Below are 25,000 nucleotides of genomic sequence, written 5' to 3'. Positions count from 1 at the left end.
TATATATATATATATATATATATATATATATATATATATATATATATATATATATATATATATATTGTTGTGGTTACCAGATTCGCAAACCACCATTCAGGTCCCTTAGGTGAGGTATCTCGGTAAGTGCATGTGTAGTTAGGCCCAAACCCGTTGTCTAGTGGGAATACATGTCATTTATACGTGCTGCGACTCTTTAGGATAGCCGTTTTTCTTTTACTATCTTTATTTTGGACCAATCGCCACCATCACAACCACAACATCAACCACCGACCACAACGCCGCTTCACCACAACCGCCATGACCTTTACCGTCACAACTCGCCACCATCGCATCACCGTCATCTCGCGCCACTCATGGGCACCGATGCTGGACTCGTGTAGGGCGCACGTTGAACAGCGTGTACAAAATCACGGATTTTGTACTTCAAAAACGGATCAAAAACGACACACGCCCACTTTTTGCCGTCCAATCGGTGAGCGAGGGGCGAATTGGCCCCGCCCCCAGGGCGATCGATATATGCAAATTTGTGGATCAAAAAGCCTTCACGCCCACTTTTTCTCGGGCCAATGGGGAGCGAGGTGAAAGGTCAAAGGGAGGGGGTCAAAGGCGAAGTTACGGGGGGATAAAAGGACGGTGTTCGTCAGTCAGAAAGAGGCGGAGTCAGCAGAACGAGGTCGGAGAGTCAAGAAGAGGAGAGTCGGAAGCAGAGGGTCAAGACTTCGCGGGCGGTGGAGCTGCTCGTCGTGTGCGTTGGAGTCGGAACGGAGGGGACGGAGCTGTGGAAAGGCGGCGACACCAGACGAGGGGGTGCTCGCGTCGTGCAGGAAGCTGCACCCGAGGGAGGCCGACAGCGCGACCTGGCCGAGGTGGAGACGCTCGTCGCATATAATAAAGATCCTCTATACCCCGAGCATCAGCAACCCCCTCCTGTTTCCCCCCGCGCTGAGATAGTGCGACCAAGGGGGCCCCGTTCCCACCCCCTACCAGGCACTGTCCACGAGGCCCGCGGGTTGCGGGGCCATCGCCGCTCCGCGTCTCATCACCAGACGGGTAGGCCCGACCCGGTCTCGGCCTCAGGCCTGCCTCATTCTTGGGGATATTCTTTCCTTGGTTTTGGGTATGTGTTGTCGGCGCCGTCTGTGAAGTAGAATTGTATAAGTGTTGCCGTGTGCTCGGTAGTCGGTATTAGCTCTGCACTGTGTTTTCACTTTTATGTTTGCTTTTTGTGTAAATGGAATTGTGTTTTCTTTTTTGTGTGCATTTGGTGGAATTGTATTTGTGTGCTTTCCGTTCGTCGCGAATAAATGTGCTTTATTGTTGAACTGTTTCCCGCTTCGCTTCGTCATTTTCCTCCATTGGATCCCCATCTTGCTTCACGTAAAGGGTTGGTAGTGGGCTGAATACGCCCGATAATTAATCGAACCGTCGAGGTCGACGATAACACCGCTCGGTTATTCTGATAGTACGGAACGGGTCGCTTAAGTGGCCCGTGTCCGAAGTCGACCTGCGGCGAGGTGCGATCGCCCGGTCTACCCTCCGCGTGGGTAGTTCGAATTTGGCGAGCAACCCTATCCCACGCGGGGGCTGATTGGCTCGATCGCGGTGAGACCGAAAGGTCCACCCGTGACTGGTTCCCGGCGTTAGTCCGAGAGGGTCACGACTGGATTGTCCGTCCGGTGGGCGACGTGCCGCGATTCGAGTTACGTGGCCGTCGCACGCCGGCGGGCGCGAAATCCGCAACACTGGTGTCAGGTCGTGCGATACAAATTCATCGCCCTCCTCGCGGCACTGGTATCGGAGAACAGGAAAACGGGCTCTCCTGTCTCCGGCTAAATTTACGGGAATCGGTCCAGGGGTGAGAGAAGCGACCCCCGATTCCCTCCAAATTACGAGCGAGCAAATTAACCCTTCACGAGAAGCAAGATGGCGTCTCAAGGCGAGCGGGAGCCGGGGGTATTAGAAATGTATATGTGTAATAATGTAGAGTCCATGGTCCAGGATGGAATCCCCGAGCAGGAAATGTTGATTGTGCAGGAACACGGACTCGCCCAACTGAACCCAGGGCCCGAGGTGGGTGCGGCAGCGGCCGCGGTGTATGACACCTCCTCCCTCTCCACCAAGACCCTTCCCCAACCCTTGCCGAAACGGCTCAGCTGAGTGCATCCAACATGGCCCAGCTATGCGCCATGCTGGCGGCAATGAACGAAAAGATGAATGCGAAAATGATCGAAAAAATGGATGCAAACACAAATGAAATGAAAAACGAAATGAAAGACATGAACAAGCAAATGAATGAAGTGAAAACGACGATGGATGCGAATACACAACAAATAAACGAAAAGATGGATACAAAAATGAACGGAATGGAAACAAACATGAAAGAGCTGCGGGGTGAGACGCAGAACATGGGCCGATGCCTGCAGGCGGGCATGAAGGCCGTGACCAGGGAGCTGGGAATGGCGACTTCACGTGTGGGAGCAAACGAGCTGGGTGGGGGTGCAACGGCTGACAGGCCCGCGGTGGAGGCGGGTGAAAAAATAATTCGTGGAACGTGTTGGGCGAGGGTCGTGACGATGACCGAAAGGGAAAAATTAAATGGGGAGACCAAAACGTGTGAGATGAGACACGAGGTGACGACAACAGAAATAATAGTTGAGACAAGGGAGGTAAAGGGTGAAGAGTTGGCAGAGACACGGGAGATGGGAACGATAGAGGGAAGACTACACGATGAAGACGGGGTAAGTGACGCGCACGCACACACGGAGGTAGTGGAGGACAATGGGGTTGAGCTCGCGGAGCGTGTTGGGACCCGGTGCGAGCACCTGGATGGCCTCCTCCAGGAACGAGGGGAGGGAGTATGCCCCCTTGAGGCGAGTCACGACCAGGTGAGTTCGGTCGTGCTTTGCGAGGTTGAGGGGACGAGTGCTGTGGACGGGTGCACGGAGAGCTTGGGGGGTGTAGAGGCCCCGGAGACCCTTGTGGGGACACAAATCCCCAGTGTGGTTGTCCCTGTGTGTGTGGTGCAAGGTGTGAGTGCGGCACCGTGTGTGGAAGTGACCCCGTGTGTGAGTGGTGTGGTGGCGATGGTGCCAGAGTGCGTGCTTCCCAGCACGCCGGGTGTGGATGGGGCACCGTGTGTGAGTGAGGCCGTGTGTGTGAGTGAAACGGCCAGTATGAGTGAGGCACCACGTGTGAGTGGTGTGGTGGCGATGGTGCCAGAGTGCGTGCTTCCCAGCACGCCGTGTGTGGATGAGGCACGGAGTGTGAGTGAGGCACCGCGGGTTAGTGCCCCCGCGTGTGTGGGTGAGGCACCGTGTGTGGAAGAGACCGCGTGTGTGAGTGTCGCCGTGTGTATGAGTGAGGTACCGCGGGTGAGTGCCCCCGCGTGTGTGGATGAGGCACGGTGTGAGAGTGAGGCACGCGTGAGTGAACGGCCGTGTGCAAGGTCGCTGTGTGCAAGGGAGACCGTGTGTGAGAGAGCGGTATGAGAGGGAGATGTCGGTTGGCATGCGGGAGCACGCAGCCGCGTCTCCCGGTGTGAGTTTAATGGTGTGGACTGTGTGCGTCGTAACACGCAGGTATGCGTGTGTGGAATGGAGACGGAGACGGCGACATGGGAGAAACGAAAGCCGGGTAGCGGCTGTAGTTGTTTCGAGGACCGTGCCGGGTTCACCCAGCAGTGAGCACGCGGTCCGTGCTGTGCAACGCACGAGACCACCACGTGCTCGCTTGCGAGAGTGAAGTCCCGGTCCGGAAACGCACGCGGTGGATTTGCCGATCCCGCGGACGGACAAAGTTTAGGCAGGTAAACGGATTTGGACCGGACGGGTTCTCCACGCGATCGTGTGTGTTAAGCTCCAACGGGCAAAGCACATGTGTTCGCGTGGGGAACCCCTCGAGACGTGTGGCTTGTGTTTTTTTTTTATATGCGCACGGTGACGTCATGGCTGCACGTGTGGTTGGAATCCGGCAGGAGGGGTATCTCTGCCGGATGGTAGCGTCCAAGGAGGGACGAGGAACACGTGCAGCTGCATGACGTCACGGGCAGGTGCAAAGTGCGCGAGCTCTGAGTTGCCGCGCTGGCGCTGCGCATGTAGAAAAAAAAAAGAAAGAACAAGCCTCACTTTCGGGTGTACAGGATTCCTGGGCAAGGGGTGAAAGACCCCCTTACCCTGGGCACAGGATGGAAACTAGTTAGGGGGAAGGGTTAGCTTAGTTAGACCGACTTCATGGGGCAGGGGTAAGTCCTCATGGAGTCCGTGGAATGGATTAGTTAGAGGGATTGTAGCCAGATTTAGGTTGGGAAATAAAATGAATTTTTGAGTTAGGAGACAGAGACAGACTGGTGAATGTGTAGTGGGGACGTAGCTTAGCTACGTAGGTTAAAAGGAACGTGCTACTAGTTTAAGGGACGACGTGGGAGCACGAGTTAGTTAGGGGATGTAGTTAGAAGGATGGCAGAGTTCAGCGGTGTGTGTGTTGAAGAGTTGTTGGTGAGTGAATTGGAAGCGTGTACATGTTGAGTGAGGTGGAAGCATGTGCTTGGTGAGTGAGTGAGGCCAGCGGGTCTGTGTGTGTGGAGTGAATGGGGAATGCATGGTGCGATGAGTGATTGGGGGGAGGAGTGACTCCCGCCCAAGGGACCCCGGGGTCAGTATAAAGTGAGTTAGCTGGGTTAGTCAAATTGAAAAATGGAGGTCGTTTTGTTGTTGGTGGGAAAGTAGGCTCGAGACCCGTTTGGAGGGGTGCAGGAGCCCTGTTGACGGGCTTGGGAGCGTGGCTGCGAAAGGTGAGTATCGCTGAGTGGGTACCCCGGGCACCAGGCTAGTCGGCCGCGGTAGGCCATGGGCCCATGGGGGGCCGGGATAGAGTAGTGGGCACGGGTGCGCCTGCTTGGTGCGGGGGCCCGGGGCGCCATTAGCCGCGTGGGCAGTGTTGTGGGCACGGGTGACCCTCGGAAAGGGGCCCGGGAGGCCGGCCTGCCACGTGTGCGTTTCAGGGGAGGTGCCATGGGGGGCACTCCCCGGTGTTAGGGAGCTGGTAGGCTCGGAGGCAGTGTAGTGCCCGGGGTGCCATAGCGGGAGATTCGGCAGAGGGTCGTGCCTGCCAAAGGGAGCCACGTGTCCCAGCCAGGAGACCGTGTGAGGGCACGGAGAGAAAATTGGGGGCGAGGCCCGAAATTGTGAGGACACCAACACAGGCGACGGGAATCTGGGTTGTTAGAACCAATAGTTTAAGCGAGAGGCGCTTGTTGAAAGCCCCGGGGTAGTTTAACTGTTAAATGGTTAGGGTAGATTAGGAGATGTACCCCTCCGCACCATCCATCCCCTCGCTGTCGTTGTGGGCCGCTGGACCCACTTGGTGTTAAGATCGCCGAACTCTGGGGAGGCCATTCTGAGGCTTCGTTGGGCCTCGACACAGGACGTTAGCTCTCCCTTGTTCCCCTCCGGGAAGGGAACGTAGGGGTTGGGAGTAGGCTAGGTGACAGGATAGGTTAGCCGAACAAGGACGATAAAGGGGGTTAGGGGACGATTTATAGAGGGGAAGTAAAAATAAAAACAACAAAAAAAAATTAAGTTGGGGCTAAATTGGGGTTTGACAAATTAAGGGAGTGGGTATGTACAGTGACAGGCAAAGGCGATAGTTGGGAGGGAGACAGGTAGGTAGGTCCGAGCCCGCCTTCCAAGTGGCCAGCACCACCGCACTCCCTCCACCAACCTCCATTGAACGGCAAAGGCTGGCCAACTTCATCGGCTGGCCATGTTTTGCTTCAAGGCGGAGGCCGGCCAACTTCATCGGCAGCTGTTGTTTTGCTGCAAGGCCTGTGCCATCGGCTGGCCGTGTTTGCTTCAAGGCCTGTACCGGCCAGTTCATCTGCTGGCTGTTTTCTTCGAGGCCTGTGCCGGCCAGTTCATCTGCTGGCTGTTTTTCTTCGAGGCCTGTGCCGGCCAGTTCATCTGCCGGCTGTGTTTGCCTGCAACGGTCTTCTTCTGCGGGCTGTGTTTGCCTGCAGCGGCCTTCTTCTGCGGGCTGTGTTTGCCTGCTGCCTTTGCCATGCCATGCCCACTGCCCACGTTCACCAGCCCCGTTCAATTTTTGCTTTGCCCCCCCCCCTGTTCATTTCCATGTGTGCCAGGATCCGCAAAGCAACAGTTTGCAAGCTGCAAGAACTGCCCTGTTGGCAGCTACAACACGGGCCTGCAGTGGCGGCCCGTGCACCGTGTTTGTGTTCATGCATCCATTCGTTGTGTTCATTGCGTGTGCCACTTGAGCTGGCACGGAGACTGCGTTGTGCAGCCCAAGCACCGTTGTGGTTCACTGAGTTCAGTTCAAAAGGGAAGGCCTTGGACTGCGTGTGAGCAGCCAGCCACGTTCCCTGTCACCTGCATTGTTTGAGCCAGAGACTGCATGTGGGCAGCCTGGCTCCCTGCTAACTGCTTTTCTTTTGCAGAGTTCAATGATCCTGGGCCATGGTTTAGTGTAAAATTTGTAAGTTAAGGTTAAGATGTACTGTAAATATGAGTGCGCCCCCGGCATGTCTGTCTAGCGCCGGCAATTTTATTTAAGTCGTCCGTGTGAGTGAGTTTGTTTAGATAGTTACGCAGCCCTTAGGTTATTTATTTTGGGGACACGAATACCATGAATGTCGCACTCAGGGATCCGTAGGTAAAATGTACTAGGGGAAAACTACACATGATTGCACACGAAAATTTGACGACTCGGGACGAGTCTGTAAAAAGGGAAGGGGGTAGTGTTGTGGTTACCAGATTCGCAAACCACCATTCAGGTCCCTTAGGTGAGGTATCTCGGTAAGTGCATGTGTAGTTAGGCCCAAACCCGTTGTCTCGTGGGAATACATGTCATTTATACGTGCTGCGACTCTTTAGGATAGCCGTTTTTCTTTTACTATCTTTATTTTGGACCAATCGCCACCATCACAACCACAACATCAACCACCGACCACAACGCCGCTTCACCACAACCGCCATGACCTTTACCGTCACAACTCGCCACCATCGCATCACCGTCATCTCGCGCCACTCATGGGCACCGATGCTGGACTCGTGTAGGGCGCACGTTGAACAGCGTGTACAAAATCACGGATTTTGTACTTCAAAAACGACACACGCCCACTTTTTGCCGTCCAATCGGTGAGCGAGGGGCGAATTGGCCCCGCCCCCAGGGCGATCGATATATGCAAATTTGTGGATCAAAAAGCCTTCACGCCCACTTTTTCTCGGGCCAATGGGGAGCGAGGTGAAAGGTCAAAGGGAGGGGGTCAAAGGCGAAGTTACGGGGGGATAAAAGGACGGTGTTCGTCAGTCAGAAAGAGTCGGAGTCAGCAGAACGAGGTCGGAGAGTCAAGAAGAGGAGAGTCGGAAGCAGAGGGTCAAGACTTCGCGGGCGGTGGAGCTGCTCGTCGTGTGCGTTGGAGTCGGAACGGAGGGGACGGAGCTGTGGAAAGGCGGCGACACCAGACGAGGGGGTGCTCGCGTCGTGCAGGAAGCTGCACCCGAGGGAGGCCGACAGCGCGACCTGGCCGAGGTGGAGACGCTCGTCGCATATAATAAAGATCCTCTATACCCCGAGCATCAGCAACCCCCTCCTGTTTCCCCCCGCGCTGAGATAGTGCGACCAAGGGGGCCCCGTTCCCACCCCCTACCAGGCACTGTCCACGAGGCCCGCGGGTTGCGGGGCCATCGCCGCTCCGCGTCTCATCACCAGACGGGTAGGCCCGACCCGGTCTCGGCCTCAGGCCTGCCTCATTCTTGGGGATATTCTTTCCTTGGTTTTGGGTATGTGTTGTCGGCGCCGTCTGTGAAGTAGAATTGTATAAGTGTTGCCGTGTGCTCGGTAGTCGGTATTAGCTCTGCACTGTGTTTTCACTTTTATGTTTGCTTTTTGTGTAAATGGAATTGTGTTTTCTTTTTTTTGTGTGCATTTGGTGGAATTGTATTTGTGTGCTTTCCGTTCGTCGCGAATAAATGTGCTTTATTGGTGAACTGTTTCCCGCTTCGCTTCGTCATTTTCCTCCATTGGATCCCCATCTTGCTTCACGTAAAGGGTTGGTAGTGGGCTGAATACGCCCGATAATTAATCGAACCGTCGAGGTCGACGATAACACCGCTCGGTTATTCTGATAGTACGGAACGGGTCGCTTAAGTGGCCCGTGTCCGAAGTCGACCTGCGGCGAGGTGCGATCGCCCGGTCTACCCTCCGCGTGGGTACTTAGGTAGTTCGAATTTGGCGAGCAACCCTATCCCACGCGGGGGCTGATTGGCTCGATCGCGGTGAGACCGAAAGGTCCACCCGTGACTGGTTCCCGGCGTTAGTCCGAGAGGGTCACGACTGGATTGTCCGTCCGGTGGGCGACGTGCCGCGATTCGAGTTACGTGGCCGTCGCACGCCGGCGGGCGCGAAATCCGCAACAATATATATATATATATATATAAAGATGTTCTACGCCTGATTAAAAATTGTTGTAGCTCAAACTGTATCGATGCGCTGACATGGTAATGGTACTGTACATTCTTTATTGATGATCTAACATTCTAAATAGTAAGTAATTTATAGAAATGTGTGTTGTTGCTGTCGAATGGCCCCGTGACTGCCCTGCACGAACAGGGCTGATACGATTCCACCGTTAACCACAGCTGAATAGGTCTGATCGGCCCTTGGGCAAATGTCGAGCAGCCCCGACCCCATCAGGCTGATTGACAGTTGTAGTCCCACCCACCCCTGTGATTCCTTTCAATTCCTTTATTTTCGGTTTTGCGTTCTTTTCCTGGAATCTTTTCAAGCAACATTAAAATTTTCATCAATTTGCACCATAAAATGCAGTGGATTGGTGTTTAAACAAAGTTTGGGGCTTCAACCAATTTTGAGTTGGTTTCTCAGAAATAAGAATGATAATTATAGACATAATAATAATAATAATAATAATAACAATAATAATAATAATAATAATAATAATAATGACAAACAGGCACTTTTGGGTCTCATTTTCAGCTCGCCTGTTCGCAGAACAGAGAGCTATAGCGATACCCCCGGCATGAGCGTGAGTGTGAAAATGTTAAAGTTTTTTTGGTGCAAGTTATTTCCTTTCTAATGTTTTTATCTACCACACTTTTTTACTGATTACAATATACAAATACATATATTGCTTTAAAATTATTTGGATCAGACTTCACTGCAATGCTTTATAAAAAATATTATTAGACTAGTCTTTTAAAAACGATAAAAGTACAAACAGGCGAGCATTGGGTGGCTTTGACACAAACTCTCTGGTTATAGTTCAGCAATGATGTCACAAAGTTGAATTAGTATTATTGGATTGGGAATTCTCTGCAGATGACTCGGAGTTAATTTATCTCTATAATAAGATTGAGTGTCCATCTGTGTGTCACGTAACTCCTCTTAAACCGCCGGTCACACCCCAATCAGAATGCTACCAAACAAATCATCTGGTCCGAGAGGTTTGCGCAAGGACAAAAATTGACGGGTGGGGGATGTCCCCAAAACCCCATTTACTACTGTTGCCATGGCAATATTCTGCGTTCTGTTCCATTTTCGCCTAAGCAGAGCTGGACGGTGTACTTCCCCAATAAAAATGACGCAAAAACATGTTTGTTTTTTATGTTTTGAAAAAAAAAATAAAAAAATCAATGAAGCAATATAATCTCTTTCGAAGATTTTCATTACAATATTGATTACGCTGCGGCGTCTTTATCATACGCTTTCCTCACCTCGTGACTCATCCTGGCGATTACTATATTGATCGTGGTGTTATCCTTGACAATTTTACGTTTCTTGGACTCTCCGGCCACGAAGCGGCCAGCCGTATTTGGTGGGGCAACACGTGTACTCCTGACCGGAGAGAGGGTGGGAGTGCCTGCTCGTCGGTTTATAAGTTTTATCTTGGTCGCCTTTTTTGAGGATTTCTGCTGTATGAAGGCAATGGAATGTCCGGGCCATCCTTACATAAGAAGTATACACTTCTTGATATGAAAAAAGAAAAGAAAAAATGAACAACAAACCAAATAACAGGAAAAAAAAAAAGAAAAAAAAAAGAATCTATGATGAAAGAAAGCATTTTGCACGAACCTCACCTGAAGAAACTCCCGACGGGGAAGACATTTATCAAGAGCGAGGAATTTAGTCACTTGTGGAGATGTCTGTCCCTCTTCCAGCTACAGCGACAAATCACATCGAGGAATTCATGAGAAGAAGAGCAAAGGATGGGGTTCCTGTAATTATTTGGTGGCACTTGTGCTTTAATTATCTAATCAGCCAAGCAGATTGAATCAACGGAAGGTTTCCTTCCAAAGTGACCTCGTTTGACACAGCTGGTTCTAATTAATGTACCTGGTGCTGGACAATGGCCGCATATTTAACATGGAGATGTGCCGAGAACCAATAAGACGGGTGTAGTTTTCTCAGCAATGCGCCAGCTGGAGGACTACCAAGCCTGCCCCCTTCCACTTCCTGAGTAAAGAATGGCTTTCTTCTGAGCAACCCTGCAACACCACTGCCCACAGTCACTCCCAGGGGCCAGTCATGACTCAAGAAAACATCTGGGGGAGTTGAAAGCTGGGACAAGAGGAGGAAAATACAGAGGATTGGGAAATGCAAAGCATGCTAAAAGAAAACGGAAAACATGGTCACAAATCAAAAAAAAAAAAAAAAAAAAAAAAAAAAAAAAAATCAGTGCAGGCTCGAGTATCATGGAGATGCAAGCATTGGTCACAGGTAAAGCCCACCTGCATGAGGCGATATACTTCCAGGCTGCGGACATGGTAGGCGCTCCGCAGGCAATCCTGCGAGTATGGTGGGCATTCAAAATGACCTGCAATAGAGAAATGAAAGTGTCCACCATTGCCAAGACGAGTCGGATTGAAACGTACCATTTCGGATTAGTACGAATCCTACACGATTGGAAACGCTTCGGTATTTTGTGTAAAAGGCAACGTGAATTAAGTGTTATGGTTACTGTGTGAAAGGACACTTGTGCAGACAGATGAATGCGTCGGTGGTACCTGGGCACAGTGAGGGAGTGTCGACAGAACTTTGAGGATAGCTTTTGTCGAGGCTACAATGTTCGATTAACATGACAGCTGGACTCCTACGTTCAAGTAAAACGGACTGTGGAAAAGATTTGTTATGGGACACGATGCTTTTAGCCAATGGTCAGGCTTTTGGTCAGTCTTCAAATGCAGACTGTCGCCTGGCTTCTGGATGACCTTGTGTTCGCTATAATACAAGGTGAGCAGTGAGCTGTTCGAGAAGAGGTGGTTTGCGACGTGAACCAGAAATTCAGCTCCAGCAGAGTGCTGAGCATTTGGAGCGGCAGAATGCGGTCAAGTTCGTTTTGCGAAAGCAAGCTGTGGACGGCTTATCGCACCCTGGAACAGAGTGCGTATGTTGTCCACAGATCCGAGTCTAACCCATTGCCTCTTCGCGGATGCGGGTTCATCCTGCCTGCTGACTGGTTGCGTTCACGAGGAACCATTGCAACACCGTGGCGTGTCATCAAGCCGGCATTCATGCCAACAAGTACTCTGGGCATCTCTCCAAGATCGAATCCACCCTCCTTCTCACGACATAGCAAGGCAGCGCGATCTAACTGCGAGGAATTTATCCTCAGGACACGCTCACCACACACGCTGCTGGCCGGTCGATCTTCACTTTGTGAGCATCCATACGCCATCAGGAGCATCCACACTTGCTTCGGAAGTGCAAGACATCGACTTTGGCACAACTCGTATCCTATCAAAGTGTTGTATTACAACACAAGGCAAAAGTAAAGGGGGTGCTGGAGATAAGTTGCCGACCTAAGAGTTGTGGGAATATTCAAAGCTGCATTGAAATACATGTGTGTAACTTTTAGGGAGTTTTGAAAGCATTGAACATGGCATGTATTAATGTGGGGAATTATAGTCATTGAGTGTTTCATTTAAATCATCGTGATGGAATATTATTAAATGATATTCGCACTTCAACAGTAGACCGTAGGGATTAATAAATTACGTGTTAAATATCCCTCTGTTTCTGCGCTGTTTCACCTGAAAGCAAAACACGGAAAAGTTCAGTGATCGTTTTAATTGCCTGTCACGTTCCCCTTCAGGTACTTGGGGCACTCACCCTGAGGCACGGAGGCTACGTGTAACAGTGCGATTAACTCTTTACTGTGGTGTGGTGGCATACGTGGGCAGGGCACAATGCGGGGAGCGTTGTGGGGGCGTGGAGGTGTGGTGTTGGTGGTCACGTGTCCGCAAGGCTTATAGATGGTTGCGCCGCTTGAGGCGTGTTTGTAGTCTGCAGTAGTGTGCATTCGGACGGGCAATAAACAGAGTTCGACAACCCTAACGACTCTCCGAGTCCGACTGCCCTCCGGACACTACATTGGCGACGAGTCTGCTTCAGATCGACGTGTGCAGACTGCCTGGGTTGCATCGGTATTGAGTTGGAGTCTTTGGCCGGAGCGATTGGATCGCTGGAGCGGGAAAATCAGCGCAGCTCACGCGGTTCGAGTTCGACCACCTGGCGTGAAGCCCGGGGAAGCGCGTCACGAGTTTCGCGTGCCCGCACGCACAGTCTTCGGTGCGGGTCGAGTCCTGCAGCCAGACGTCTCGCCGTCACCTGCCATCGAGTGAACTACAGGACGGCTCGAGGATGGCGGAAGGTCAGGGCATGGCGCTCGGTCGAGTGCCCGTCTTCGAATTGTTTTCTGAACGATTGGGGTGCTATTTCCACGCGAATGATGTAGACGATGAGAGCAAACACAAATCGATCTTGCTCGCCTCGCTATCAACGGAACATTATCGGCTGCTAAGTGATTTGGTAGCGCCGGATAAGCCCAGTGACGACGGGCTGTCATTTCAAGACGTGGTAGGGAAGATGAAAGCCCACATGGCGCCGGAGAAGTAGTCATTGCAGCTGGCTCGGTACCAGTTCGATCACCTCGCGAAGGGTGCGGAGGAGCGCGTCGCAGATTTCGTGGCGCGGGTGAAGCATTCGGCCGTGGCTTGCAAGTTCACGGCAGAGGAGCGTCCAGCTCGACTCAGAGATCGCTTTATTTCTGGGCTGCAAGATGCGAAGATGGTGTCGGCGATTCTGCGAATGCGAAGTGTTGACGTTACATTCGACTCAGCGGTCGAGACTGCTTCAGCTGTCGAGCAGACACTCACAGATGTCCGCGCCATCGCCGGCCAGGCCATGTTGGGTGGTTCCAGCTGGGGCATGTCGGGTGACCCCGGGGTCCATGCGATGACCCAGGTGCCCCAGGTCACGCACACGTCTGTCGGTGCGAGCCGTGGGCGCGCGCCGCAGCGCGGCCGCACAGGGAGCGAGATGGACACCCAGGGGTGCTGGGGATGTGGTGGTCCGCACCTGCGGCGAGTGTGCCCGTATAAGAACACCGTGTGTTTGCATTGTCACAAGGTGGGACATCTGAAGCGTGTGTCGAATGGCGGGGGCCGCCGTTAAGGTCTTGGATAGCGAGGTGCGGGACGACCCCAGCGACCTGGGAAGCGGCCTGCAGCTGGGGCATAGCGATCCCGGCGGCCCGGAGCAGGAAATGCAACCAATGTTGAGCCTGTTTTCAATTGGTCCGGAGGTGACAAGACCAATAACAGTGGAGGTCGAGGTGAATGGCGTGCCGATCGTGTTTCAAGTTGACACCGGGGCTGTAGTGTCGGTCATGGGCGAGCGGGCTGCTCGTGACCTTCACGGTGTTCACCTGGTCAAGACGACCTTGTCGCTGTGCACGTACACCGGCGAAGCGATTGCACCACTTGCTGTGACAGACGTCTCGGTGGTCTACCGAGGTCAAAGCGCCCTACTCTCATTGTTTGTGGTACGAGGGGAGGGGCCCGCCCTTTTGGGCCGGGACTGGCTGGCGCGCCTCAGGCTCACCTGGATGGCGTCAGCTGGTGGCCTGGGACAGCCAGGCACGGGGGAGGGGGAGGAGGTTCCTGTTTCGGAGTTCGTACCTCCAGGTGCACCTGTGCCTCCTTCGAGACCCGAGGGCAAGGTTCTGGCGGCGGGAGCCGCGACGATGCAACGTGGGCTGCTGTTCATTGCTTCCGGCGACGACGATATACGGGTCTGGAGCAACGGGAGCCATGCCAGCGGCGACGGGCTCTCGCACTCCCACGGCACTCGTGGTACAGTGCACACCCGTGTCGTTCAGGCGATTTCAGCGGGGGATTGGAGCGAGCCGGTCGTGTTCAAGAAGTTCGCGGAACGCGACCATCGACGACAAGCAAGTCATTGCAACGTCGCGACAACCATGAGGCGTACCCACGATGTGATTCATGGATTGCCAATTGTTGTGTATTTGATTCTCGCTGCACGAGTGATTCGATTTAGCATTGTTAACGCAAATGCCGACAGTCCGCGTGTGAGCATGATATGTTTGGTTGGGATCAATCAAAGGGATGACCGATATGATCGATGTGATGTGAAGAGCTTGCGGGCGATCGTGGCGAATAAAGAGGTCTTTCTGATCTCCAGCTGCGAGGGCAGTCCACGGTCCACTACCCGCTCATGTGTGGGAATTATACTGGGAAAGCGCGCTGTACGAAAAGGGGAGTTTGCATCTGCGCAGGCGATGTTCTTGTTGCTTCATGGCATGACTGAATGTGATGCGTGGTTTTGTATGGGATTGCTGGGACTGCAGCCGGCTAATTGCCGGTTCGACTCGCGTGTGGGACTCAGAGATCGACTCAGAGCCGGGGCTGGTTCGCTGTTCAGCGTCACCCCCACCCCTGATATTGCCAAGGTCAGACGTGCCTGGGGCCATGGAGCGCAAACCTCTGTTCTCGCCAAGGTCAGCCACAGTGGCGCCGCGGGGCTTGCAGGCTCGGGGTGTTTACCTGATTCGGTCCTGTCTGAGGGAGAGGTGCCAGCTTGTCGACCGGGGGCGTTTGATGGAGCTTATTGGCCAGGGGGCGCGGGAGGTCATCGCGACCTTGCCGGAAGGCGTGTAAGCATGAGCTGCCTGGGGGCGCTTCTGCTGCGTAGTGATGCTGTGCTTCCCAACTTGCTTCTTTTTATCTTTAACACAGCCAGGGTTTTGTGGGCTGCAGCCATCATTGGGTTCGTCGTGTGACGCGGTACTTGCGCATCTGTCCCCTGCATTCTGGGATTCGGCTCGAAAGGATGAATGATATGCCAGGTTAACACAGTGGCATTGAGGTTGCAGGTTGGGCAGATGAAGCACGTTTTCTTTTGTGCCGGCTCTTCTGGGTTTGGTTCACGGCCACATGGTTAATGCCGTTTTTGGGCTCTGGTTGTTTTCTGTGTGGTGGGGCCTATGATTTTTGATTAACGTCGTTTTGTGCCGCTTTTTTTTTTGTGCCGTAGGTTGCTTTGCCGATGTTGTTTCTCGTTCTAATGGTCATTTTATACTCATGTTTTTAGGAGGGAGGAATGTGGTGTAGTGGCGTACGTGGGCAGGGCACAATGCGGGGAGCATTGTGGGGGCGTGGAGGTGTGGTGTTGGTGGTCACGTGTCCGCAAGGCTTATAGATGGTTGCGCCGCTTGAGGCGTGTTTGTAGTCTGCAGTAGTGTGCATTCGGACGGGCAATAAACAGAGTTCGACAACCCTCACGACTGAGTCCTACTGCCCTCCGGACACTAGATTTACCAACTCGCAGTGCGTGGACACAAAAACAGTTTCCATTACTGTCTACATTCAAGTACACAAGTATGTCAACAAACCTTTGTGATAATCGTGACCTTTGTAGATCCCAGAAAGGCCTGCTATCCGAATCCCTCCAACGCACAACACACCAGCATACCCTGCATCCATGTCGAATAAAGGCAGTATAACTATAGCACTGGTAAAATGGTATGGTAGAGCAACCTCAGGGTTTTCCAAAACAAGAAAGCATACGAATCTCATGCTCATCTATCTGTATTCAAAATGTGGAGTAATTAATCTTCAATAAAAACAACAAGAAGCAAGACAAACAAACCTGCAGTCCTTGAGAGAACACGTTTTCAGTCCCATGTGACTGCATCGCCACCGCAGTCCTCGGCCCATGACCACTGCCTACCATGACCTTCTGGCTCGGTCGTAGTTGACCTGCAGGCAGCGGTCAAGGACCGAGGATGGAGACGAAGGTACAAAGTGCACCAAGTGAAACGCATCATCTCAGGAACCACAGATCGAGAGACATTTATTTACAACAAGCAAACAAACAAATCAAGAAAAAAGGACAGGTTCATGCTAAACACAGCTCAAACAGAATGAAGGAGGATGTATGTGCATGTTGTCTCATGGGAAACACACCCATGTAGTAGATGTTTGGTGCCACCCAACCACCATAAGGTAATTCCTGCAGATGATTTGATGCCTCATGGTTTCCTCCAATAAACACCGTCAGCACAGGAGCCTGCTTCTCTCCAGAATAATACCTGCGATGGCAGGTAATGTCATGTACAGTCCATGCCCATCATATTACACACACCCTCCCCCCCCACCCCACCCGCCACAAAAGTAACCTCATTCCGAACTAGAAGGGCATTCGGAAGAGCGCATACCTCAGTCACGTAATGCCTGAATCACAAGAACATATTTGGCCCAATACATTTTTGAAATATCATGCTATATATTATTTTGGCCCCATCTCTCAATGGTGAAGAATCACGATAAAAATGAAATAAGTCTCGTATCCAGATCCGGATTTGGGACTTCACCAAAATCAAATAAATTCGTCGTGGTCACACACCACGACGAATCGATTCGATTTTGTCCACCAAATTTCATCCATAAAGAACTTTTTTGAGATATCGTGCTATATATTAGTTCAGCCCCATCTCTCAATGGTGAAGAATCACTTTTAAAATGATGAGATCCGGATCTTCATCAAAATCTAATCAATTCGTCCTTGTCACACACTCAACCTACCCACCAAATTTCATCTGGATCCGTCCCACAACTTTTTGAGATATCATACACACACACACAAACACACACACACACACACACACACACAGACAGAAGACAGAGGAGTGAAAACATAACCTCCTTCACCTTCGGTGGCACAGGTAACAGCAACATTCCAAAAGGGGTGCCTTTCACACGGCAAGGTACAGTTTAAAATCCGACCAAAAAGGGAAATGGAGAGCTATTAATGGAAAACAAACTGGTCCTAATTGTGTAGGCCAATGGCATTCCATCGACAAAGAGAACAGTCCATGGATGGAATGAAAAGAACGTTGATAAAAGTATGCGGTTAGTACAAGTCAATGAGAGATCTGTCGATGCCATCCGCAAACGGAGTATTAGCAGAGAGTTGTCAGGTGATGTTAAACTGTCCAGACACTGAAGGGATTTGTACATGTGAACAGTCAAGAGCAGTTAACTTGTTCTCATGATGTTCACTCGTGGTACGAGCACACGGTGGTGGAAGCTCCGAGCGGTTCTCAGGCGAATTACAAAAGCAGACAATTTTGTGCCTTGATTTCATCACTGTTTGAAATATAATTTTTTTAAAAGGTGGAATGCACATGATCAAACTTAAAGCAGCCAACCCGTTTTAACTGTCCAACAAACCTCTAATCGAGAGGTATCAAATGTGTGGAGATTGTGTGCGAGTATCATGAGAAATCAGGACGTGACATCAATGGCTTCTGCAAAACTTTTGTGCAATTTGCTCAGACAGGAGGGCATGTTCTACTCGACGCCGATATTCAGGTGAAAGACGGTCATTGGCATGTCTCGTATGACATACACTCGGTCTTGAGGCAAACTCAAAGTGACTCTCAGGCAACAGCCCAGCAAACATCGAGGCGATTCATCCAGGAATCACATGGATTAACCACTCCAGTGTGTGACCCATGGATGTTAGCAGCTTGGGATTATGTAGACCAGGGGGTGGAAATTCCCCCGCATCACTATAGGTCCAACACTGAAGGTCTGGTGAGTGATCAGAAGGTGAAGACTGCCAAAAGATGTTTAGTTATATTACATTAATAGTAAAAATGAGATTAATATCGTGGAAGATTAAGCAAACTGATCAAGGAAATTAAAGAAGTGGGGACAAGGCACTGGTATAATGGGCCAAACGGCAACTAAACATCGGTGCCGAGGCCTGCTGGAGCAGCACAAGAATGGTCCTGGAGGAAGATGTCAACAGAAGATTCTTGCAACTCCAAAGGTCAGGAAGCGAGTGCCGGCTGCCTCGTAAAAAACTCATGTCTCGAAGATAGAGCTATCAGCAATGGTGTTGGAATCCTGTTTTGGAGAGGACCAATTTTTCTTGCATGCAGCAAGCTTCCGCAGGAGAGCAGCGCTTGTATCCAATGCCTTACTAGAGAGAGAGCTTGAGAGCTCTTGCGTGCAGGTCTTGAGACACAAGTTGCAGCAGTCATGGTGATTGAAAGTGTGTGAGGGAGGACCAATTCCTAGGGAAGTTCAGCTCGATGCTGTTGAGTGACATGGTCCCGACGGTGCCAATGGTTATGCTTGAGGGCCATACTCCATAACTGATTGGTGTGGTTGAAACCCACTGCCTGTCAGATGCAATCTATGACCTGATTGTTGGCAATGTACCAAGAGCAGTGTCTGGTACAGGGGAACCTGAAGTTGAGGGGGGGAGGAGGTGGGTGGCAGGTGGGGAGAGGGGTGGAGGTTATGTTACAAATTAATTAATAGTGTCTGGTAGCTGGTGTATGGTACAATGTGAAGATCTGATATGGAACACATTGTTTATTACACATGACTGTGTAAGTTTGTTGAGGTGCAATGTTTATGTTAAAAGATGTATAAAAAAAACAAAAAAACAAACAGGTTATAACGTTATAGTTGGACTTTAACCTGTAGAGAGGTTTCTAGTATTCAAGAGATTTCTGGTGACTTCCAAGTACAAGATCGTACCAGTAGTTTGTAGTGGGCAGGACGTTCGTGAACATTCTCTCTCCAATAAGAAACAGAGGAGGCTGAGTAGGAGGAGAAGCATGGTGTTAGCCTAACGGTCAAGGTGGCTGGTTTGAGATCCTAGGGTCTTGAGTTCAAGCCCGTGAAACCATTTAATTAACACCACATGGGGTTGACTCAGCCTGTCATCCTTCCAAGGTCGGAAAAACGAGTACTCGTGTACTGGTAACAGGGGCATTGTATCAGCGGCACAGCCGTGCCCCAGCCAATGATGCTACTCAGCCTTGTGCTGCAAATGAAGTCGTAGAAGGACTGGAGAAGAAGAACAGGCAGTAAAAAGTTGCTTTGTTGTGTTTGAGCTTTTGCTTCGACTTGGGCATAAACTCAAGTTTGGAGCTCACTCACATTGAGGTTCAGAAAATTCGATAAGGGAACTTTATGGTTTCGCAAAATGGATAAATAAGTCAATAAACAAATAAATTAATGGAATAAATTTTCTTATTTAACAGCCACAATTATACCCCATTCGTGTGGGGTCGGCCGGAGGACGTTTTGGACAAAGTACTCACGAGCCGTCTGGCCAAGCCTGATGCTCGACCAAGGTCAGGGCAGGATTTTTAATTTGTTCATGGTGCCGGCGAGAGCGTGCCTAGTCTTCGTAAAGGGCATCGTGGGGTCTTTAAAGAGCAGGTTGCGGGTCACCAAACATATTCTGAAAATTTATCAATATGATTATTTGTGCATTAAATAGTTAGATGCAAACTATTGTGATTGCCTAACTATTGGGGAAATTAATGAAATTTAACCCCGAAGATGTTATTTCTCGAGGCTGTTGAAAAAAAACAGCCACGTGCCATGTATGGATGGTGACGTCACGTTCTCCAAAACAAAGCGGACGCTCACTCGCTCATTGAAGAAGTGTCCAGTTCAGCGGGCCGTTCTTTCGCTTTTTTGAGCTTGCAACTGTCTATATTATCCTTTTTTATTTTGAATTAATGTAGAACAAAGTTATTTGGATATTTGTACATCATGCCTTGTAGTCGTGTTTTGCGAAAATGGCTGGAAAACGGGTAATCGCTCCCACCGATTCCCGAAGGAATCAAACATTCGCCGGCAGTGGATAAGATTTGTACAAACAAAACGGGCTAATTTTCCCCCAAAGAAAAGGGGTATTGAGAACCCTTTGGATAGACTTGTCATTTGTGGTGACCATTTCACAGCCGAGGATTACGAAGACATAAACACATCTGATCACCACTCTGTGAATATGAGTTGTTGGTTGACAAGTTCTCCAGATACTGCTCTGTCACAGAATCAATTGTTGAGTTTAAGTGAGAAAAACCTTGAAATGTATTCTTAAAGAGTACATGGAAAAACACATAAATAAACTTTCTGAAAAACACAAGCATGAAAAAATTTCTCAACAAATCAACTTATTGTTGATTAAAGTACTTTTTTAACAGCATCAGCAAATTGGGCTATTTCATTTCAATTGTAAAAAATGGATCAATTTTCCACTTTTTTTTTCTAAATTTGGTAGAATATTTCCCAATGAGGCTAAACATATTTTGTTATTTATATGCTAAAACAGTCTCTTGAAAGTTGGGGTTTGTTCTAACTGTTCATTTTCACTGGGGTCAAGCTCAGCTGTCAGAAAGACTTCAACGCCAAGGCGACGGTGTATAATATATTTGGGTCCATTATTGATTCTTTCTATTTCTGACTCTTGAGTGAGTAGAGGGTTAAAAATGATTATATCAAGTCACAGACGAATCAAACTTCACATTATTTTATGCATCGAACAAGAAAATGAAAATCCACAAACCAATCTGTCTGGTGGAGTCTGTCAGTGTGAACTGGTGGACAGTCAGTCCTGCCACTTGTACACGAAATAGGCCGTTTTCTGGCACTTGCAAGTGGCTCACATTTATATGGCTCACGGCCAGAAACTCCATAGTATAAATTCCCATCATTCTCCGACTCGTCCTCTGCAATATCGGAATGAAAACACTCAATTTCATCGCCGCTGAAATCACTCTCTGATTCGCATCTCTCCATTGTCCACACGCTGTTTCCGAAAGTTCTCGAAGATTTCGGAGAACGTGACGTCATAGCATCTTCGGTAAATTCCGGTCTGTTTTTCGATCACTGACAAAAGTTTTGACATAAAAGTGAATTTTAGCATATTTTGAGTTTCAAATGTGAGAAAATAATTGCCCAACGATTATTAATGTGATTACAACCTTCGAATCAAGTGGTCATCAGCGACCCAAAACTGCTCTTTAACGTCCACAAACTTGTGCCGACAGACTGGACGCCTGTTTAGCATCTATCCGAGGGATGCACACACATTGATGAATCGCTCTGCTGGTGAAACACTGGGGCGACAGTTTACACCTGGGTCGAGAATTAAAACCAAGGCTAGACAGCTGAGAGGTGAGTGTGCTTACCTCTCGGCCATTTTGCCAGCCCCAATGAATGGAATAAATAAATGTCAGAAATCCCTCAAGATGGAATTCCATCTCACGATGAAGTAGACAGTTGACACAATGGTGTAGCTGGCTAAAATGTGTTTGGTTACCTGTGGAAGTCTTGCATGTGTCGGTACTTTGGGGGTACAGCCATGCAAAGCAAGTCGCTCTCATTGCGAACAGCCTGAAAGTCACCACAGCAGAGGAGGAGGTCCACGGGCTCTCCACCTTGTCGTACTGCCTCTGCCAACTACAATTTAATAAATAAATAAATAAATAAATAAATAAATAAAAGTAATAAAATGACTGTGAGCATTCAATTGCTAATGCATTTTGGCAACCAAAGGTGCAACATTGCTCAGTGTTCCCACCAAGGGTCCAGTTAAATAAATAAATAATCAGCAATCATTAACAACATAATATACCCCAAAGTTTTTGTGCACAGGTGACATAAAACCAAACTCACCGTTTCATAGATTTTGTCCAATTCTCCATGACAGCAACCCTCTACAGCAACTCGCATGCCTCTTTCAGCTGAACTTCTCTTCCACCCCTGACACCCATACAAGTGAGTGAGTGAGTGAGGGCATAAATTGTTAAGAACAAGTATTCAATTACCTTCAGAAAGAAACATTTAAAGGTGATCACCATATTAATAATAAAGTACCCTTTTTGGTACAGAATTTAGACACGAGCTCGGCGACATGAAACCTGCTGGGCAGGCGGGATGCATGAAACCTGCCGGGATGCTTGTTTGTTTGACCACAACCTTAATCATTCCTGATGTACCAAAGTTTGTTCACCACATTAAAAAAAATTTTTGAAGTTTTTTTTAAATCAGGGGATAACAGGGTGTATGGCAAGGATCAAAGTCAGTCCAGGTTTGATCCCACCCCCCCTCCAAAAAAAAAAAGGTACTGGATGACCTCCGCTCTTCACGGACCCCACATATTTGCGCTTGATAAAATGTGACCTGCTTCGACATTCATGGCCCTGTTTCATGTATTGGCAGTTTTTTTTGCATTTTCACAATTTTTTGTGGGCACATTCGCTGTTTTTTTTTAGTGTATCGTGGGATTCTTGATATTCCCTTATGAATCATGAACCGCCGTGAACTTATCCCCCCCCCCCCCACGTTTCCCCCAAAGTAGATACTGTACTTGCTTTCTTCTCTGAAACCACACACACAATGTTGATGAAACTTGACCACAGCCTTCATCACCCATGATGCTAAAATCTAATGGTCCTATTTTGAGCAAACTTTAGAGAACTTCTGAGGACCGAGAACGCCTGATGCCTTGCAAATCCCATCAAATTTGCATATTCAGTAGGTCAGTTTAAAGGTGAAAGGTCATTACGATTCCAGGATAACTACTTTTGACTTCTCAAAAAGTATTCACATGATCTACATGCAAATCATCTCTGCATGGAGCTTTCACAAGTTTGTTCAAACAATGAGAAAATTTAAATATTTTGTGGGTCAGCACACCTACCAGTGGTTCCCTGGATCTACCAGGTGAGAGCAGGGGCATTGCCCCTTTTTTTGTTATTCATCATCGTTTCGCTTGCCAAGCTCTGTGTCATTCAAAGCCACCTTTATTCCAGGATTTCTGTCGTCCTCCACTCAAGCAGTCAACATATCGTCATTAATGGAACCGTCTCCCCCCCCCCCCCACCCCTACTCTCCCAAATCCAGTATTTTGGACCCAGCCTTGTTCCACAGCGAGATAAATGACCTCTCCAATGTTCTGGAAAACCCTCTCTTCCTTTTTTCAGATGACTACACATCGTGTCATGCAGCATCCCAATCATTCTGCTATGCAGACTGCATCAACTTGTATCTTCCTGGTGATCTGGAAACGGCGAGACACTGTTCTGATAAATGGAACACGTCCTTCAATCCTGGAAAATGTCAGTTTCACACGAGGAATGGGGATGTTATTCAGGTTCTACATGGTGAAAACAAGCTTGGAAAGCTTCGTTAAACAACTCCGCTTTGTCCTTGCTGTCTACCGTACAAGTTCCATCGTTCTTCTGAAAGGATCCCATTCCTTTTATGGGTTTAACCTCATGTTTCACAAACTGTCAGAATGTTTTCAGATGTCCTTTAATATCTATCATGGCAAACTTTCTTTGAGTTTACTCAAATGCCTATTTTTTCTCCTTCTTCTTCGGTCATTTCTGATTCTGGAAAATCTTTGATGCTCCACGGCTGCACATTTTTTCCATGCTCTTGTTTTGTGGCCGCTTCGTGCCAGAGTTTGTGTGTGTATATATATATATATATATATATATATATATATATATATATATATATATATATATATATATATATATATATATATATATATATATATATATATATATATATACATACACTCCTTTTCCCTCCGACTTTTCAATTTCATCTTTTTCCATTGCCCGCACAAGGTTATTCTCGATCCTATCCAATGCCTGTGCACGCAATTCAAATTTTCTAGTTGATCTCTCCAATCTTCCTTGGATTGCAGTTCCTTTTGCTCTCAGCAAATCTGTCCTTTGATCTATCAATTTCAATGTTTATATTAAGTTATATATCTAAACAACAGGAGTCACTTAATCCTCGTGGGGAGGGTGGGTTTCTATGTCCTTTTCACAGTTTCCTGATCATTAGTAATAACTGGAGGCTGGCAGGATAGCCGAGGGTATGCACACTCACCTTCAAGCCACCCCATGTCTTTCATCCATTTGATATCCTTTCTTAGCCAGCTCTGAATTCCAAGATATTTTCAAAGAAATATTTCCCTCTGCCACAGAAGGTGGACGGAGGTTATGTTTTCATCCCTGTTTGTTTGTCTGTGAGAAGGACATCTCAAAAGTCATGGATGGATTCAGATGAGACGTGGTGGACAGGTTGGGTGTGTGACAAGGACGAATAAATTTGATTTTGATATTTTTTTTTTTTTAAGTGATTCTTCACCATTGAGGGGTGGAGCTAAAAACAATACATAGCATGATATCTCAAAAAGTTGTGGATGGATTATGACAAAAACTCGGTGGACGAGTTGGTTAATTGACAAGAACAAGGCGATTAGATTTTGGTTAAGGTCCGGTTCAGATCCGGCTTATGAGTGGGATACAAACGTAAACTGTTCAATCGTTCATCCCACCGAGTGCTGTTCTAGTTTTCTTTAGAGGTTCTTCCAGAGTTACGACGTTTACTACATCGCTCAAATACATTTGGTCCTGTTGGCAAATACTGCTCATGAGTAAGCTATTGCTTTGTTCTTTCACGTTGTGGCGCATACCACAGGTTGCGATCTCATTGACGTTGTTCAGCATATAATTTCTGAAACCTACGTTCTCCAGGCTCAAACATATTCTTCAATGATTGCTGTACATTTTCAAGCATCTGGACTTGAACCTGTTCATTCACTTTCAGACTTTTTTTTAAAATAAAAAAAAACAAAAGAAAGGGGGTAGGGGGGTATTGTAATCAGCTCCATATCCCCATCTGTCCACCATGCAATCTCCTCCAAAACGGTTGTGCAGAAAAACTCATCAAACTTGGTAGTTGTGATCACCACATGGCAAGAAGGTGCAAGAGCGGTATCATTTTGGCCCCGTCCATCGAGCTTTATGGTGGGGTTAAATACAATT

General features: G+C 48.8%; 1 protein-coding gene across 8 annotated transcripts in view; it reads right to left on the bottom strand.

Moving 5' to 3' along the window:
• DBR1 (debranching RNA lariats 1) overlaps positions 1-25,000 on the bottom strand; it is a 49,400-nt gene that overhangs the window by 15,182 nt on the left and 9,218 nt on the right. For 6 of the 8 annotated variants that reach the window (XM_085852037.1, XM_085852031.1, XM_085852032.1 and 3 more), the window contains exons 2-8: positions 21,828-21,914; positions 21,472-21,611; positions 16,302-16,426; positions 15,728-15,808; positions 10,764-10,849; positions 10,369-10,593; positions 10,113-10,193 (exon numbers count right to left, since the gene is read on the bottom strand). In XM_085852037.1, coding sequence (XP_085708163.1) covers positions 10,113-10,193; positions 10,369-10,593; positions 10,764-10,849; positions 15,728-15,808; positions 16,302-16,426; positions 21,472-21,611; positions 21,828-21,884 — 795 coding nt within the window. In that variant the 5' untranslated portion in view covers positions 21,885-21,914. Of the gene's footprint in view, positions 1-10,112; positions 10,194-10,368; positions 10,594-10,763; positions 10,850-15,727; positions 15,809-16,301; positions 16,427-21,471; positions 21,612-21,827; positions 21,915-25,000 lie in introns of those variants that run through there. The other 2 variants (XM_085852038.1, XM_085852039.1) reach the window with 2 other exon arrangements.

The sequence above is a fragment of the Eptatretus burgeri genome, chromosome 13 (assembly GCF_056783735.1).
Source record: "Eptatretus burgeri isolate ZD-2024b chromosome 13, Ebu_testis_v1, whole genome shotgun sequence".
Lineage (NCBI taxonomy): Eukaryota > Metazoa > Chordata > Myxini > Myxiniformes > Myxinidae > Eptatretus > Eptatretus burgeri.
The sequence above is the reverse complement of the archived record's forward strand: the minus strand, read 5'-3'. Positions and strand labels throughout refer to the sequence as shown.